The sequence below is a fragment of the Strongylocentrotus purpuratus genome, unplaced genomic scaffold (assembly GCF_000002235.5).
Source record: "Strongylocentrotus purpuratus isolate Spur 01 unplaced genomic scaffold, Spur_5.0 spur5_scaffold_9, whole genome shotgun sequence".
NCBI lineage: Eukaryota > Metazoa > Echinodermata > Echinoidea > Camarodonta > Strongylocentrotidae > Strongylocentrotus > Strongylocentrotus purpuratus.
Window position 1 is genome coordinate 2,114,867 of NW_022145615.1, and position 19,256 is coordinate 2,134,122.

General features: G+C 39.1%; 1 protein-coding gene across 1 annotated transcript in view; it reads left to right on the forward strand.

The window, feature by feature from the left end:
* Nucleotides 1-284: 284 nt before the first annotated feature.
* LOC577861 (fibroblast growth factor receptor 3) overlaps nt 285-19,256 on the forward strand; it is a 40,866-nt gene continuing 21,894 nt past the window's right edge. Inside the window, exons 1-5 of the mRNA XM_030976889.1 lie at nt 285-422; nt 10,195-10,358; nt 13,598-13,729; nt 14,103-14,215; nt 18,562-18,618. Coding sequence (XP_030832749.1) covers nt 10,274-10,358; nt 13,598-13,729; nt 14,103-14,215; nt 18,562-18,618 — 387 coding nt within the window. The 5' untranslated portion in view covers nt 285-422; nt 10,195-10,273. The remainder of the gene's footprint in view (nt 423-10,194; nt 10,359-13,597; nt 13,730-14,102; nt 14,216-18,561; nt 18,619-19,256) is intronic.

Consider the following 19,256-nt stretch of genomic DNA (forward strand, 5'->3'; position numbering starts at 1 on the left):
GGACGATGACTATTACATAATAATCCACTTTCTTTCTTTTAAAAAGTGGATCAAGTATGCCTCAATGGCTTTTAAAATATTATGGACGAACAAAAAAAAATGGAATATGGCCAATGTTTTTCCATTTCGTGAAAATCTGCTGGTGCCGAACGTGAAGTGTTTTGCTTTACGTGCACCTGGCATCCGGGAGTTACTGACCTTCATTGGTAGGCTAAAAACTGTGACTGCATAACCTAAGCTTATAAATATATCTCCCTAAGAAGTAAACAAACCAATCACAAGAAGATTCTCTTTAGTAATACTTGTGTCTGCTAGATTCGGCTGCATGGTGTTCATTTTGTGAAAGATTTGACCGCATTATTCTGTTGTCCGATGTTCTGAAGGTTTGCAGTCCGTACGTCCCTGGAATCAGCTATCCAAAGGTATGTCAACCCTGATGGGTTTTTAACTTTACAAAATAGGAAGATCGGGTTGTTAAATGATTTGTTCATCAACATGTACGTACTGTGTAATTTAAAACTTCATAAACTAGCTTATGAACGACAACATTGAAATCTTGTGATTTGCTTTCTGGCTGTGATTTCACGAAACGAGATTGAGGTGTTCATGTAGAAGTGTCGTGGTCGATCGCAAGGTCCGCGGTTCGAGTCCCGCCGCGGCACGAATGTCCTTTGACAAGACATTAATCTTCATTTACCCCACTCAACCCAGGTGATGTAAATGGGTACCTGGTAGGAATTAATTCCTTGAAATGCTAGAGCGCCGTAATGGCAGCACAGCTAAAGCCAGGGTAATAAGTTCCAAATTTGTTTAGGCGCCTTGAGCATCCCTTGGGGTGAATGTATCCGCATTATAAATGTTGTTATTATTTCCATTTTTTTATATTGCAAAGTAACGCGGTTAGGACTCGAACCACGTTTATGGACCTAGTATAATGACCACCTAAACCTACGTGTATGTGTTATTGAAAGTGAGGTTTGTATCCATTAAGAGTAATACAAATTATGTTTTTAATCAATAGCATTTTAATAATTTAAACGAGCCCATAGGTGAATGAACATTATGAGTTGTATCCCATGTTCCGCAGTTTAATTAGCTTTGAAACAAACAGTAGCTAATTTGCATTATTGGTTTCGTGACGTTTCTCTATCTCTATCGAGTACCTTTGTTACATTTTCTTTGTTGTGTAATTCACATTATGCCCCTTTCTGTCTCTCTGCCCATGATAGGTCCATGCTCTGCCCCTCTTTGCCTCCATCCTTACCCCCCCCCCCCTTTCTCTCGCTCTCTCTATCTCTCTCTCCCTCTCCCTCCCTCCCTCCCTCACTCCATCACCCTCTATCTCTGATCCCTTCAAATTAATTATTTTAATTAGCCTGTTATCAGTGCCTTGCACACGCGCGCTTGCTTTGTCTTCACTCTATTTCCCAGCTGGGATTTGGTGTGCCCGGTTGACCCCCTTCATGAGTTGCTGGTATGATCATGTCTCTTGTTATCCACACCACACCACCGATTCCCAAGGCTTTTCTGCCTTGATAGTTAAAACCACGATGTTGTGGTGCCGATAAGTCGGGTATCAAAATTCGGCCAAGAGGGAGAAGATACGGGCAAAGCTTGTTAAATCTTTTTCGATCCCCGCCCTTACAAAGAGAAAAAGGGATTCTCCCTCCATAGGAGGAGCCCGCTTTGAAACCAAATTTCATCTTTTAAATAAAAATGGTCTCGCCTCGGATTTTAGCTTTGTTCTTTTTGCGTAATACATTACAGCAGTATAAAATTTCAGCTTCGCGGAACTTTATAAAACCTTGTCCACGTTGTCCTTTGTCATCTGAGCTGCTACTGTCACTGTAGTCTGTACCTATGTGTTGTGTCTCATGTCGAATTGCTTCTCTTTAGAATCAACCCCGTTCATATTATTATGATTTTGTTTGATACCGAGGAGGAAGTATGAGCCCTAGATTCTTCGTATTACTTCCTTTGTTTCCATCTTATCCGAATACGATATTCCAGCAACCACAACCTCAGGTAGATTGCCCTCTGTATCTAAACAGGGCATATGGATGCCTAGGCCAATTATAGTTTATGGAAGGCTGAACTTTATTCTTGACACATCCATTTCTATTGCCTGTGATAGAGACTGAGAAAGAAAACGGAAATATGAAATTCTATTCTTTTTTGTGCACGTGAACCACTTGGGCTAGCTTTAAATTTAAAAGATATCGTTGCGTAGATAAACAGATATATATTCATGTCGTCCAGATAATGTTCCCCTTTTATTTTGTTTGTTACCTTTCTCAGAAAAGGGCAATTCGAAATCTGATATCATGTCCGGATAGCTTACCTTCATATCTCATGGGCCGAGATTGCCCGATTTAGATACTAGTGTCCTTCAAGCAAGAAGAAAAAAAATAGTGAATTTATGAATTAAATTAACATTCAAAGATTTCCATACTATTTTTCTTTACTATGATCATTGTCTCTAAAATATCTCCCCCCCCTTTTTTTTTCTTTCTCATTTTGGTTCTGTTTTTACTTTATGTTTCGCAAATCTTCATTCACCTATTTCATTGCTCGTGAAAATAAGTTTCTGCTTGTTATACTAGTAAATGTATACGTGCAAAAAATAGGTACAAGGTTTATATATAATCACGAAAATAGCATTTAATTGTTATATATTATTATAATATATATATGTTCTGCTTCATGATGGTCAATGAGATTTCAACTATGTTTCAAACTGTTTTCTTAAATTTCTAAGATTTGCATTTTTTGTAACCTACATGTATAGCTGCTGGCCTGTTGCTAATACTCTTGTTACGGTTTCTCTGTTGTTGTTTTCCCTACTCTCCTTTTTGTTTTGATGTATCTGTTTGTTCTATTGTTATTTAAATTTTATACTTAAGGACGTTCTGATTAAGTAATCTGAGATTTCATAGAACTGCAGACAATCAAGTTATTACATTATGTTTCAAGTGGTGATACATCAGTCCACTTGTTATGTCACTAATGCCCTGACGTAAATCGTTCTGGTAGATTAGCTCGGCGAGATGTCAAGGCGATTGAAAGAGAGAGAGAGAGATATATATATAGGTAGAGAGAGAGAGAGAGAGAGAGAGAAAGAAAGAGAGTGTGTTTGTGTGTGTGAGAGAGAGTGTAAGTATGTGCGTGTGAGAGAAAGAGAGAGAGAGAGAGAGAGAAGATAACGATAACAAAAAAAGAAGGAGAAAAATTAATAAAGATTTATGATAAGATGACAAAGGTTATGGAGAAGAAGGAGGAATGAGACGAATTTGATATATAATGATTTATGATTTATACCAAACCCATCTAAATAAATCAGTAAATATTGCTACTTTGACTTTACGACGCCCCAAGGTATCATTGTTATTGTGGACAGAAATATTAAACTTCTGATCACCTTTGAAACATTCTCGACATTTCGTCTACTGTTTCCATGGCAACTATCGTCTGTCATCGATTTCTGAATTAACAAATAGGCACATTTCTCATGAATCTCCTGGGCAATAACATGAGAAGAGAAAAACACATAGATATGACTATTTTTACATTAATCTTGTCCATTCCGGTAAATACTGTCAGAAGAAACCAAGAAATGTTGTTCTCTCAAAGACGTGCATTATCTTTGATCTCCCCATAAGCTTCTAATTTTAGCTTCTAAAGCTCAAGAGAATACAAATGCAAGGACATGTATGAATTTGGTTAGCGTGCAGATAAACTATAGAATTAAGCAACCTTACGAGAACCAATTTCTGTTTATCTGACGCACTATACTTTAGAGAGGGCTTCCTTAGGCAATTTAAATGTCAATTCATATAGGTCGCATAATTTCACGAGGTCTGAACGAACAATAACGCTAGTGCTACAAAAAGTAAGTTAATTTTTAACCCAAACCGATCAAGATGCAACGTAATGAGCTTAGGAGTGGACATTATCGATATTTCTTTCAGATTTTTATATTACAGGTATGAGAAATCATGAAGGAAACTTAAGAAATAATTAGCACATAGTTGTGTTACAAGTAGAAAATGTTAGATGAGACCATATGCAACAAGTTTTATTTGATTTCCTTCTCATCATGTTCATAGTTGCTTTCATACTAGAATATTATCTTTAACTGAGCCATTTGACAATACTTTCTTTTAATTGCTGTTATGAATTCGATAGAAGAAAAGAGTTTTAGTTTGGCCGGTTGCTTTAATTTACAACAGAATAATGCATCAGTAGATTTGAAACAAAATATGCTAGCTGGTCGGCTCGGGGACGCATCGGGCATTTTATTTGTTGTGCCCCCTACCCCCCCCCCCCCTTGCAGCCCTCTCTGGATGTGATGATTCTGTACAAAACGCACTTCCATAAACAAGAGATGAAATGCCATTCCACTCAAATTTGCATTCTTACTGCTTTGAATAAAAGCTGCTTTTTTATGGGGGGGGGGGGTCCTTATGTTTTCATTACCAATTAATGGGGTTTGCGACTCTCACATGGTGCGTCAGTCGCCGACGCAGACCTACGTCAAGCAAACGATCGACGCCTCGTGTGCAACGATTATTGATTGATCAGCATTTATGTCATGATATCAAATGTAGTTCATACGGTCGATAAGACAGCTGATAAGACGAATACCCCACTTACTGGATTGTATGCCGCCCAAGGAAGATTTATGAAAGCCTGCGATCCGATTTCTATTTGTACAAGATGCGAAGTGTTAACTATAAATGTCGTCGGCTGGGTTCGCTGCGACCCACAAACGGAACGCCTGTGGGCGTTTTGAATGTGATGCTGAAAGACCAGGAGGCATCGAAGGTTCGATCCTTCGATAGGTTAATAAAATGGCGGTCTCGATGAGGGTTCTTTTTCATTTGCGCGAGGATAAGGAGGGTTTAGTGTCAATACGAAGTCGAGAATGAGTAGGGAATTCCAAAGGGGAATCCGTGCTTCGCTTGAAATTTGAACCACGGCCTGTATAACTCTGTTTGTCATCGTATGAAAAATATCAGGCCATGTAAACTTGGGATTCGACGTAAATTAAATTCTACGGTAGGAAGAAGAACGCATCGGTACCTTGGTTAAGCGAGCTTTCATAACGTTAAGTTTGTAGACAACCAGGAGCCCAAACTTTAAAGGTTATATCGACTGAGACACTAAATAATGCAGGACACCGTTGTAAGTATGTCAGCCGCCAGAAAAATGCATAGGCCATACCTACAACAGCCCTATTCAAAGTGCTGAAAGAAGTTGTTCGTAAAAAGTCTTAATTTTTCAAAATTTCTTCTTCTGGGATCCACCTATCAAGGATTTTTTTAAAGCGTAAACTATAAAAGAGAAACAGTCTAAACAGATGAGTCGGCATGAGGTTGACCCATATTCAACCTGGAGAGAGAGAGAGAGAGAGAGAGAGAGAGAAGAAGAAGAAGAAGAAGAAGAAGAAAAGAAGAAGAAGAGAAAAGAAGAAGAAAAAAATGAATTATCTCCTATTAAAATAATTCAAATTAATACTAATTACTGGCACCAGTCAACAAAAAATAATGAATTATTATAGCGGAGTCAATAGGGTTAGACAACTCGATGAAAGATGAACAGTTTTAGAAAACATTTATGCTGCCAGACGATGCGAGGGCAAGATCATGAGTCGAGGGTGTAATCCCCTGAAGAATACCATCTCACCCGCAGTGACCGTAAACCCTTTGCAGGGAGGCATGCAGTATCAGTTGTGAATATATTTTAAATTGATATAGTTGTTTATAAAGTAATGTGCAAACTCAAGCCCCTTCTGCGTCTATGTGGCGTGGAGCATGCCGGATACAGCATGACCTATTTCGAACATCAGGGCCCCGTCTTACAAAGAGTTGATATCAATCGCAACTTATTTGGGATTGATATCAATCGCAACTATGTACATAAGAGATAAGAGACTGTAAACTTGCAATTGATCGGAGGACTTGCGATTGATAAGGATTAATCGCAACTCTTTGTAAGACGGGGCTCAGGTATACAGTACAGGACTGCAAACTATGCACGCATTTTCCCTCCTCCCTCCTGTCACCTTCTCCAGCCTCCTATCTCTCTCCCCTTCTTTCTCTCTCTCTCTCTCTCTCTCTCTCGCTTTCTCTCTCTCTCACTCTCTCCCGCTCTTCTCCCTTTTCTCTCGGCTTCTCTCCCCTCTCTCCTGCTTCTCTCTTTCTCTTCATCCTATTCTCATAACTCATGTTTTAAACATATTTTCCGTAGGTCATATGTCATGCACCAGATTTCATTGTATTCTTAACATGAACGCGAAGACAAAAATACGAAGTACATATATGTTTTAGAAGTTCCATCTGTATTTTCTAATACGGGGGCGTAGTATATTTTTACCAGTTGTTATTGTATACATTTCACACTTGTCTATTCGCGGTTTCAAAAATTATGAACTCATTGTTTATGAACCTTCGAAAAAGCTGGACAAATCACGAGGAAAAAGAAACATCCCTATGATAATTACTCGGAAGCAAAAGCTGGACAAATGGAATGCCACCATGTACTTCAATGATTTAAAGTAAAAAGCACCTTCATCAAGTTAATATAACTTTTGTAATGCGAGCACTTAATAAGTGCTTGTTATTGATACTTATTATTATTCTTACTTTATTTTTATTCAAATTATTGAAATAATAGTAGAGTATTATTAACTCAATATTGAATTAATCAAATAGAGTACCAGTTGCTTATTTCATCCAAACAAATAGATTAAATCCAAGGAACTTGAACTTTTTTGTAAGAGTGTACTTCTAATGTTGTGAAGCATGATACGTAAATACAGAATGCATTTCTTGACTTAATCAGCAGGGTATCTCTTCTTCTTAACTTTTAACTAATCAGAATCTGATATGGAAGGAATTACGTTTAATTACAGTTTTTAACACAAGGGGCCCCTGATGGCAATGTAGTAATAATGATTTTTGTAATTTTCTTCCGTAATTCACAAATATCTCACAACTTCCAAAAACACTTACTACAGTACATGATGTGTCTCCTTTACCGATTCAAAAACGACGGTGACGATTCGCTGATATTCCGTTATAGTTTTGGAAACAGTTATGGGTGTTGCACACGAAGCGTCATTTCCCTGACGTACATGTAGAACTGCGTCAGGGACTGGTTTGGTCTTTGACGCACGTGTAAGAGTGACATGGTGCGCTTGTAGAAGAGTCACGCACCGTTTAAGAGTGACGCGTGCGCCTGTTGTTGTGACGGGCGCCTGTAATCCAGTTAGCAATGGAAGTTACAAACCGATTCAGCCGAGGACGCAGGTTCGAAACTCAGTCACGTCTTGTGGATGGTGACGTTAAAGGTCCGTCCCTAGACGTAAAAAAAATCATATCTGATTGATACACATCTGTAAAAACCCAATACACACACACGCCAATATTGCTGTGAAATACTCGCGTGTGGGCTCAATGTCGTCATTAGCTGGATTAGCGCAGGTAATAGCGCAATCGTAATAACACTTCGTCTACAACCGAGATTGAACAGTAAATCGGTGTAAGTTCTTCAAGAAAAAATGGGGGCAAATTGAAGACGTGATGTCTACGTCATGTTTATGGTCAGTTTATCTATTTAGGCCTGTATGCTTAACAGGGCAGCTGCTGACCAGACGATTTGGTTCGATATATAGACATTTTTTTGTTTTTCTTCTCTCCGGCGAAAGAAAATGCAAGTTTTTGAGTGAGGTACCGAATATTGCCGTTTTTTTCGGGGAGTGGGAGTGGAGTGGGAGGGGAAACAGAGTTGGAGTGGAGGGGGCGGGGAGAGAGGCAGGGAGCTGGAGAGGAAAAGATGGATGATAAGGCGTTGGCAGGGATAAGAGGGGGAACAGAGCTACATAATCTACCTTATAGTCGGTGGAAGCACCTTATTTCCGAATTCGTTTCTTCCGCTAAAAGCTTTTATTTTATCACTTAATAAACGTTATGTTTCTTTGGACAAGATGTCCTGTAGTCATTTATCTTTGTCTTGTTGTTTTCACCTCACAAAATGTTGTTTTAGCACGATCAGCACTCTTGGTATAATGTTCAACCCCAAACTTTCTGTTGCAAACGTTCCTAGAGGCTTTCTTGACTGCGGTCGATATTTCTGATTTGTGGTGATGTTAACTACACCTGACTAATTGTAGCATACGTTTTGATACCCTTTACAAATCGACGATTTTTGTAAGGGTATATATCAAATATTCTATTTAGATTTTTTAGGCGTGTTACCGCTGTATTTGTACAAACCTCATATTATCGATTCGTCGGTTTTTGCACCTTTTTGATGGTCGGGGAAATAGTTAAAAATAACAGTTAGAGCCTGGCGGAGAAAAAACATTTTGACCTATATATCATTTTGTGTAATGAGAGAGAAAGAGAGAGAGAGAGAGAGAATAGCTGCGTGGACTACTGTCGGACATTTATCTCTTGTCAAATGCACATGTACTCCAGATATCTACACTTACGATAATTAAATAAATGTATTACCCCTCATACAGTCACTGTGATAGGTCATTTTCATGAGAATAGTTGTCCCGGAAATTAAGGGATATAATAATTCTAGGGATAATCGTTGGGGTTATTGTCCTAGGAGTAGTTTTCCGAAGAAACGTTCCTCTCCTGCAGTTATTTTCCTTTGTGGTAGTTGTCCGGGATGGGAATCCAGGGAAAACGATCCCTCGTCTGACCGTTGACTACATTCATCCCTGTTGTTCTTCATCAGACCGAAGTTGCGAAATAATCCGCTATTCTGAGACTCGGGATATTTTCCCGAAGCTCGATATTGCGTCTTCACCAGACACAAACTAGATCGGACGGGTGCAAATTAGCCCGGTTTTCCCCCAAATAGCGGGCTATTTTGGAAACAAGACCAAAATTTCTCGGGATTTTGTCTCGACCGAATAGCCGGCTAATTGCAACTGCGGGCTGATGAAGATGCAAATTAGCCGGCTAATTTAAGATCGGGCTAGTTACAATAGCGGGTTATTTTGCAACTTCTGTGTGATGAGGACGAAAGCGTATAGCTTTCCGTCAGATAACTCCATTCAGTCCTACGCCTGTTGCACATGAGACGTCATTTCTATTGCGCTAAATGACATGCGAGCCTACATGATTGTGAAGGCAATAAGCCAATGCCACAGTTATTAAAGATGTTTAACAATTCATTTCGCAATCACTCTTTATTTATGATGTCAACCTTACATGGTGCGTCATAGGCCAAGCCAGTCGCTGACACACTCCTACGTCAGGGTAGACGCAGTCCTACGTCAGGGTAGCCGCAAGGTGCATTAGATTACGTCGCATCACCGTATGGTTTCACATACAGACACTGCAAAACGTACGCAATTAATATCGATTGACGGCTTGCTCTTGGCTTGTTAACATAACGATCAATATGCCATTCGACAATTTACTTTTTTGACGTTGAATTAAAGTTGAAGGGACCGCAAAAATATGATTGCAAGTTATCGATTGTGACGTCACACTTCCTGTTTGATCGATCACTATCGTGACGTGATGGTGTGACACGTGTATCAGATATCAAGAGTGATCCATTTCGGTTGGCGCAAATCTAAACTTTGCAACAGTGTATATAGGCATTCGATTGGTGAGAGAAGGAAAGCAGAGACAGAAAGAGGTCGTCGTGTTTGGAAGATTGATGTAAATCGATCTGACGCTTGTAAAGAAATCTACTCTGACTATGACGGGCAAAAAATGCGCGAAAGGAATAAAGTTTTAAAAAAGAGAGGGGGGAGGAAATATTGACCAATCGTAGTGTTTGCACTTTTGCATTGAAAGTGAACGTAGTTCAACGAATAGTTGATAGATAGATAGCATATTTTTAAAAAGAAAAAAGAAGAAATGACTGAAAAGTTGCCTTTGGGCTTAATTTGTAATGGGCTCGTGAAATAACTCGGAATAATACAAATTGGCTGTAAAACTGTAAAATGTATAATCTTGCGGGTCTTGTGCAACAAATGGCAATCTGTTTGTTCAGATACAAGATGTGTAATTGAAGAGGCATAGTAATGACACTTCTGATTAATGAAGCTCTTCATTTTGATACTTCCAATTATTGAAAAGACGCGCAAATACTTCTATACAATTGATTCATCTTGGAATTTCAATCACTTTAAGATGTAATTTTCTTTCTCATTTTCTCTAGTCTCCAGCATAAGTACTAGAACGAACACGGAATGAATGCAGAGTGAAGAACTACCGGAATAGATACGGCATAGATCAGGATGACGTCATTACACCTACCTCTCTTGCCCCCTCTCGTGTTGCTAATGGCTACAACGGTACTCATGTTAGACTTATGTGACCTGCGTAAGTGTTTCATTAATGTTACAGCCAACTCCGCATCCTACGACCTTGCACGACTGTTTTGTTTTTTATTTCTAAAGAAATTGCAGTAAGGTTTATAAATGATTCCCTTTCAAGTTGATTGAAGTGTAGGATGGCCTTTAAGGAGTTGTATATAAACACAATGAAGAGGTTTTTTAAACATTCCAGTCGGCTCAGATAGAGCCGGTGGCGTCATGGTGTGACGTCGCTAATTCTCTCTGACTGGTTATACTATTCGTATCGACATTCCAGACTTCGATCAGGAAGAAATTTACATTGTTGAAGTTCATCATTTAATTCGATCTCAATGTCAATGAAAAAAACGGTCGTATGCATTTTATAGTGTCTTGCTACAATTGAATTGAATGTTTTCTATGCTTAGATGGATAGACGTTTTACCAGGACAGAAAGCAGAACGTTAAGTGACTCTCACACTCTGTCGTGTAGGCCTACCGTGTGCCACCGTGCGCGAAAATGTCTGCGGACGGTGGAGAACGGCGAGGGCACACGGTAGTTCGTTATCAAAGCGGGCAACACGTTAATAGGGCGTTGGCGCTTTTTTACACCCGGTGGGACCCGGCGAAAGTTTTGGGCATGTTCAAAACTTTGGCCGGCTGGCACCGGCCGCAAGTAAGCGGCAAGAGGTCGGTGTTGAACGGTATGAGGACGGTATGAATATGTTATGAAAACGGTCACACTGTATGAACACGTTCACAACACGCTCATAACCCGTTACAGAACGGTGATGAAAAATGGAGAGCGGACTGACCGTTGCCGTTGGGTATTTATGGCAGTCGTGTCATGACGTCAGCAGTCCGGGGACTCGCTCACAGGACGCTCCGAGCGGTGAGGGGACGCTAAGTGACTGGTAGGTGGCTGCTACAAACCCGGTGCACACGTTCGAGACCCGGTATGGGCCCGGTATGGAAACGGCCAAAATTTTCAACAAAAGTCAATCTGGGCGGTGAAGACGGTAGAAGCACGTTCAACACCCGGTATGCGCCCGGTGAGAACGGTCAGAAGATGGCAACGAAACGGTGAAAAGATTAATTTTATGATTTTTGTTTTTGCGGCCGGGGACAAGTTCGCTCAAAACCCAACGTTCTGGACTCTGTTGTTTTTTTAATAGCCCGGCAGGTGGACGGTAGGCCTACACGGCAGAGTGTGAGAGCTCCATTACATTAAGCCTTCTTGAATGATGAGTATTGGAAGGAAAATCGAAACGAACTTGTTAAACGTGCCAGATGTACTATCAACGATTTCTGAAAAATTTAGAAAAGGGATACCTTATAAAGGCTGTCGCACTGCAATATTAAAGTTTATTCAAATTATTGTCAGCGATGAAAATGATCTGATATGGTTTAGCTTACATCTGACGTCTAAGCAGGGGAAAAAACATTCACATTAGATTATAATTGGAAGCATCTCGTTATTTATCACCTAAAATAGTTAACATAGGATGAAGGTTTCTTGGAGTTTCTTCAAACTGTGAATCCTCTTGCTATAATCAGCGTGGTAGTTTATTCCCTTCGTCTCGAGGTAACACTATAAAGTTAATAGACTTTATTGAATGTGAAATCTTACGACTCGAGGCCAATTACCCTCTAGATTATGTCTTCGGACAACTGCCCCCTTAGAGAATAACGCCAGGATAGCTATCCTGTTAAATTCAATTACTCGTGGGTTGCAGTCTGAGATTAATTGGGCTAATTCTTTAGTTGTCCGGAGGTAGTTATTTTGATAAGATATCTTAAATGGTTATTATAAAAAGGGGACCCGAACATATTCCTCTCCTTCAATCCCTCTTTCCTCTTCTCTTAATGATCCTCTTATACCCATCCCCTTTTTCCAAAAAAAAAATCTTCATTTGCATTTTATTATTTCTTTAAACAAATAACAATTCCTCGATGCAGTATTTCTGTAGACGATGATCTCTTTGCTCTATTCATTTTTTCATCTCTTTCCTAAATCTTTGATTTGTATCTCCTCTCAGATCTTCCCCATTTTCTTTTTCAACTTCTTGTTCAGTTTTCTCTTTCTTTCCTCTGAGCCATTTTTCGTGTTTCTCTTTGTTCTATTTGATATTGTCCATCTCTTTCTCTCTCTCTCTCTCTCTCTCTCTCTCACTCTCTGTCTCTCTCTCTCTCTCTCTGTTTCTCTCTCTCTCTCTCTCTCTTCTCTCTCTCTCTCTCTCTCTCTCTCACTCTTCCCCTCTTGTCTCTCCTATCTATGTATCTCTGTATCAATCTATCAATTTCTCTAACTATTCATCTATCTACCTACCTATCGATCAGCTATCTAATACTCCCTCCCCATCGGCACCTCCTCCAACGCTGAAATGCATCCAAATTACAGTTGCCCTCGTTTATATGACCCTCGATACATTTAAACTAAATACTTCCATTACGCTCACTTTAGGTTGGAGCATAAGCCATGGGTTTATCCGTACGTGTATCGGCGAACTTGATTGAAAAACTGCAAGCTAATAATTATACGAGAGCTTCTCAGATCCCCTAATTTAGATGATGATAAAAAGGGGAAAAATCTCGCTCCGGTGGCACAGCTTTGGAGCAGATATTAAGGGCACGCTGCAATCATCTCGAAGTAGCCCTTATGGCTGCCTGAATTTCGAATTCAAAAGATTATCAATCGGGAGCGGGAGGGGGGGGGGGTGGGACGGGATATTATCACCTACTGCTCACGTTCCTTCCCTTACCTCCTTTTCTTGTTCTCGCCCCCCCCCCCCTCGCCCTTGTTTCTTTCCTCATTGGTGTCAATTTGGTGACGTCACAGTGTGTCCGTGGTACCTAGTGAACCCAATAGGATACAGTTATAACGCCTTGCGTCATTAAAAATGCGCTCGAAAACGTGTGCCTTGTATACACGAGGCGTTTTTTTTTTTACCTAACGTATGAGGGCGTCAGTGACTGCGGCGGCCCGTGACGCACCACGTGACAGTGCAAATATTATCAACTTGCAAACAATGCTTATTACTAGCTTGTGTGTAGTGCAATTGCTGGCGAAAATCATCCAACGACAATGGTAAACGCCATAAAAATCCAACAACATCAGGCTCGACTGGCGCAGGTAATAACGCAATGTAGATGACGAATCGTGTTTAACGAGAACTATACACATTACATCCTTTATTAAAGTATTGTTATTGACATTAACTTAAACAATTTTTTAACGTTTTCTGTAACTCTTCTTTAATTTCACAGCTCGAGTACCGTCCGATGTTACATTCAATATCACGTATCGAACGAGAAATATCACCAGTGGTCAACCGGGAGACAGAGAAGGAACATATCAACTTGAAGCTCTGGTAGACTGGACAAATTTCAACTCATCAAGTAAGTAATTTTTAGGAATCTTTTCATTAATTAAATAATTGAAGATGGAATTGGTGGGTCGAGGGCGGATAAGGGTCAGGGTTCCAAATTTTGTGTACATATATCTCTTCGTTGCTAATCTGAAATATATGTTAATGATTGTGATTGCCCGTATGCAACCCCGTTTTCTAATGAATAAATCCCCGACACTGGGTTAAGGGTTTTATTTGAAATTGGGTTTAGGGTTTAAGAAAGGAAGTTACGAGTCTGAGGTGTAAGTTTTGCTTTTGATAATGATGACTTTATTCCAAAGATTTATACTTTGAAAGTATCAATTGAAGTTATTGCCTCTTATTGTTTCCATCTTCCTCTTTTTTTTAACGTCATCCAACAGGATTGGCAGACTTTGATCGAGTATCGGGATACGCAGTTCGATTGGTGAAAAATGGCGTCCGGGACAAGTTGGAGTTCAAATGCGTTAAACATTTTGCTGATTATCAATATACGGTGAGTTGGGTTCGGTATCTCATTGATGGGGTTTAAGGATGTACTATTTGACACTTCAAACATAGTTGTAAAAATAGTTTATTTTGTGATTGGCTTTGTTAAAATATGCTCCTCTCTTGTTTGAAAGAAAATGATTCAAAGGTGTAGTGAAATATTTTTTTGTGGTGGTGGTTATTTTACCTGACTGCTAAGAAAGCATTGTCAGTAAGCAACCAGACGGCCGACGACTTTAGGTCCTCTCCGAGGGACCTGGTAATGAGGATTAATGCCTTACCAAAGGGCACTAGCGCATCACTTTGGTTTCGAATTCGGGTCACCGGATTACAAGACCACTGCTCTACCAACTGAGCTATCGCGCCTCCAAGAAATAATAGGGTTGAATTAATGTTTCCTTTTCATTAAGAATTATATAAATTCTGGACGTAACAAAAGATAGCATATCTAGATCAATAATTTCAAATATATTTCAGATATATTAACCCTATTCAATTCATTTATATATATATATATTTATATATATATGAAATGGAATTTTCAAGTCATCACGTACATGTATGTGTATGCGTACGTGTGTGTGCGTTGTGGACTTTTGTTGTTGAAAATATGAACCATGGCAGCAATGGCATTTCTTACGATAATGAGAAATCTATTTTGAAGTTTTTTATAGTTTAGAATTTTCCCGTTTTCCCATTGAAAAAGTAACTTATCATCTACCGTAGATATACATGATGACGGAAGTTAAAAAAAAAAGAGAAAAAGAATGGAGGGCAAAATAATGCTACTTTCTCAAGCGGCCAGATTAAATAGATCATTTTTCACTCCCTTTCCTATCGCCCCGCCGCAGAGGAAGAAAACTTTTAAAGAGTAAAATAAGATTTCGCCTGACATGTTGCACCGTAGGTGTCACTTAACCTATTTAGAAAGTGGCGGAAAGTGAATAAAATCGGAAACGTTACGTTCATTTATAATCTCGAGAGAAGAGGGTAGACAGAGGAGGAGAAATAGGATTAGGGCGAGGATGAGTGAGAAATAGATATACATAGAGCGAGAGAGAAAGAGAGAGAGAGAGAGAGAGAGAGAGAAAGAGAGAGGGAAAGAGGAATAAAGAGAGAGGGGGGCATTGAGAACAAAAGAGGCGTAACGAAAGTGAGAAAGTCGGAAGAAGTGAAAGCGCGTGCGCGAAAGAGAGCTAGGAGGCAAGGAAAAGAAGTGAGAGGGAAAGAAAAAAAAAAAAAACAAGGAGAAGGAAAAGGAAGGAGAGAGAAATAAATAAGAGGTGGGGAACCTTTTCTCCTTGGATTCGAATATCCTCCGGAGCCTTAAGAGGGATGGCGATAGGCAAGGTTCCGGAGATTTAAAACTTCTGTCGGCGTGGCATCCATCATTCCCAGACGTCGCAACATTGACGATTCAAAATACTCCTCCAATTTGGTTCGTCATCCGAGAGAATCTCCAATCGAATACGGAATTATTTTCACAAAATGAAGCTTTCGGGAGTGGAATGGAAACCATACATAACAAGCTGTCTTAGTTTGCGAACCGGGGTGATTGAAGACATCGGAGGCAGGGCCACTTGTTTGAGGGCGACATACCTAATTGAAGCGATGACCTATTTTATTGCGCCGTTTATGACTGTATAAACAAATAAAGAAGTAGATCCATGGTATGATGCGCGTCATGAAACCACTTTATAATTACGTCTATAATTGCCTTTAATAAATCACTTCTCTGTCAACAACCATCAACGAAAACTTGGAAGATTTATTAATGGCACCCTTCACGAACTGTTCTTAACCTTGTTTTAGGGTACTCCCCCGTCACCCCTATCTAATCCATCAGTTATTTATCTCACTCTCCCTTGAAATATATCTCTTTCCGTTTATGTCTCACTTCTTCCCTCCCCTCTCTCTATCTCTTTGTCTCTGTCTCTGTCTCTCTCTCTCTCTCTCTCTCTCTCTCTCTCTCTCTCTCTCTCTATATATATATATATATATATATCTTTCTCTCTCTCTCCTTCTCCCTTTTTCTCTCTTTCTCTCTGTATGTCTGTTTCTCTCTCTCTCTCTCTCTCTCTTTTTTGACTCTCTAGGTCTCTTCTCTCGTCACTCTAACTGTCTCTCTCTGTCTCTATCTCTCTCTTTCTCTCTCTCTCTCTCTCTCTCTCTCTTTCACCCTCTCCCCATCTACCCCCTCTCTCTCTCTCTCTAATATTTCTAAACACGCTTTACCGTCTACCCTGCTTCTTCAGTGTAGACTTGTCTTCTAGAATGATATATATACCCCCTCATCCCTTTCAACCCACCTTCCGTAAATTGACATCATTCTTATAGCGCCAATTAGGATGTGGAGTATTTGTCTCCCTGCAGTCGTCAGTTTTATTATACCACGATGTCACAGCATGTTGCGTTCTTTGTCTTTTGTATTTCTCACTTGATGTTCTTTATTAATTGTATGCTATCCGTTTTCTGGCTCCGTTCATGAGAGTAAGACAGTGGCTTTGCCATTCAAAGAGCCTCCCGAAGTTTATCGGAGGAAAATATAACAATAAAAAGCATAAGAGAGAGAGAGAGAGAGAGAGAGAGAGAGAGAGAGAGAGAGAGGAAAAGTGCATGTCTATCAGTTGAAATCAAGGAAATCTTCTTCTTGATTATCTTGCTTTTACAAGGATCTATCAAGGTAACTCAGGGATCTAAATGTATTTTATCGGGAGATTTAACTCGAGGGGATTCATGAATTTGAGGGGGAAATGAACTCAAGCTATGAGGTGACCCGGACGCTTTTTTTAAAAACATAGAATAAAGAAAAAGATCAGAATAGAAATGTAGGCACATTAGGCTTAATTGAAATGAAAGTATGTAAACAAAAAGTGAATTGATAATGTTCTCAAAATTAGCCTGTAAATGGAGTGGATCAATTTTTTGTTCTTTATCAACAAAACCAACAAAATAATGATCGATCAATTGCTTTTGATTATCACTTTGCATTCTGATTCAAAGTTTCACTGATAAATTTGAATAAATCTTTGAAAATACAATTTGCTGCTTTTTCCCATATTTTCCCATGGATACTTCAATGACCCCAAGGACATCGATACCATGTACTTTCTATGATATGGTTTTGACTCCAAGGTTAAAAAGAACCCTCATGAGATGATTACCATGATCATGTCAGGGTACATCTTGCATGTTAAGCTCCTATCGACTTGACAGAAAATACGATTCATCCGTTTCTTCATCTGACCTGTTGGAAAGGCCTAGCATGGCTGAAAGACACTGGGGGAAATCTGCACTTTTCTCCATTTCGAAACCATCATCGACACTGCACTTTTCAAGGCGATGGAATAGTGACAATACCGTCTCATTCGATTGCAAAATACACCGCAGTCATGAGATCGAATGTACACAGGGGAGAAACGGAGAGAACGTGCTCCGCATTGATAACCGATGTTCTTTTCACTTCGTTCATTGAGACTGATGTTGAAGTAGACCGTTGTCATGGATACGCGCTCTCGGTTGAAGATTCGGGGGCGGGTGATGCGGGGTTGAGATGGAGCATACTATTAAATGGTAGATAATGAAAGACCGTGTTAGCTATAAAGCGTTGGTGTGATATTCATAAAATTGTCACCATCTTTTGGAGTTGGGGTGATGGAAAAAATGCAGGGAAGAGGAAAGCCGTGATTGCCCTTCAGGCTACCGAGTACATCATTGTATAAGTAACAGTAATGGTCCATGAATGCAATTTTTTAAATCAGGAAATTGCATTTTTTTTTATTGTTATTTGTCCACGGTGTGACTGACAAAGAGCCATTATAAAGACCTTACACCTCGTTTAGGTGAAATACACTTAAAGCAGTTAGGAAAGTTCTTATTCACTTGCGTTGCATTTTTTTTGTCTAGATACGGATTTCAACGTAATGTTTATTCCATCGTGCATGCAAGTTATAGCTTTGGTTTTTTTTCTAAATGATAGAGTTGCACTTAACAAATGGAGAACGACATTGTCAACGATTGCATACAGGTATGTCTTTCTTTTAGAGGTCAAAATGTGATCGGTCATCTGTTTAACTTCTCACAATAAAAGAGTCTCATTGAGGGTAAACCTTAATGTCTATTATTTAGTAATTTCAAAAGTCTTCCCTTTTTGTATTGCAAAATGATAGCACTCCTTCCATACAGCAATTATACTAAATCATGACCAGTTGATATGTATTTTTGCTCACTTTACTTTGCCGTGATCATGAATATATTTAGAAACCGAAATACACAGGTGCGTCCTCGAGTTAGTTTTAAATCTTTAAAAAAATTAACCTGTTACTACTGTATCTTTTATTTATTTCCGCGCAGTCTACCCAGTCATTCAGATTCCAGAACCTCAGTTATGGATTCAATCACCAATTTCGGGTAAGATCATAATCTACAATAATTTGAACAATATGAAAAGGCATTTTCTTACTCGCAACCTTTTATCGGATTCTCGAAGATCGACTGGAGAGTATTATGTCTACAATCTATTGAATTATTGTCACATCAGCTTTTGAAATGTCATGGTCATTTTGTTTGTTACATTAGCAATGTAATGTGATATTTTTTTTAAGGAGAAAATTCCATTACTTGATTTTTCCTTTTATTATGCATCTACTAAATAGATAATTTGAAAAATAATTTGAACAATATGAAAAGGCATTTTTTTAAATTTTTTAAAAATCTTTTCGCAATTTGTTATTGCATTCTCGAATATCGACTGGAGAGTATTATGTCTACTATCTATTGAATTATCATCATATCATAGCTTTTGAAATGTCAAGGTCATTTTTGTTAGTTACATTAGCAATGTTATGTGATATCTTCAAGGAGAAAATTCCATAGCTTGATTTTTCCTATTGTCATGCATTTACTAGATAGATAACAATTTGAACAATAATTTGAATACAAATTATGAAAAGGCATTTTAAAACTATATTTTCACAATTTCTTTTCGCATTCTCGAATATCGACTAGGGAGTATCATGTCTACTATCTATTGAATTATCATAACTTCA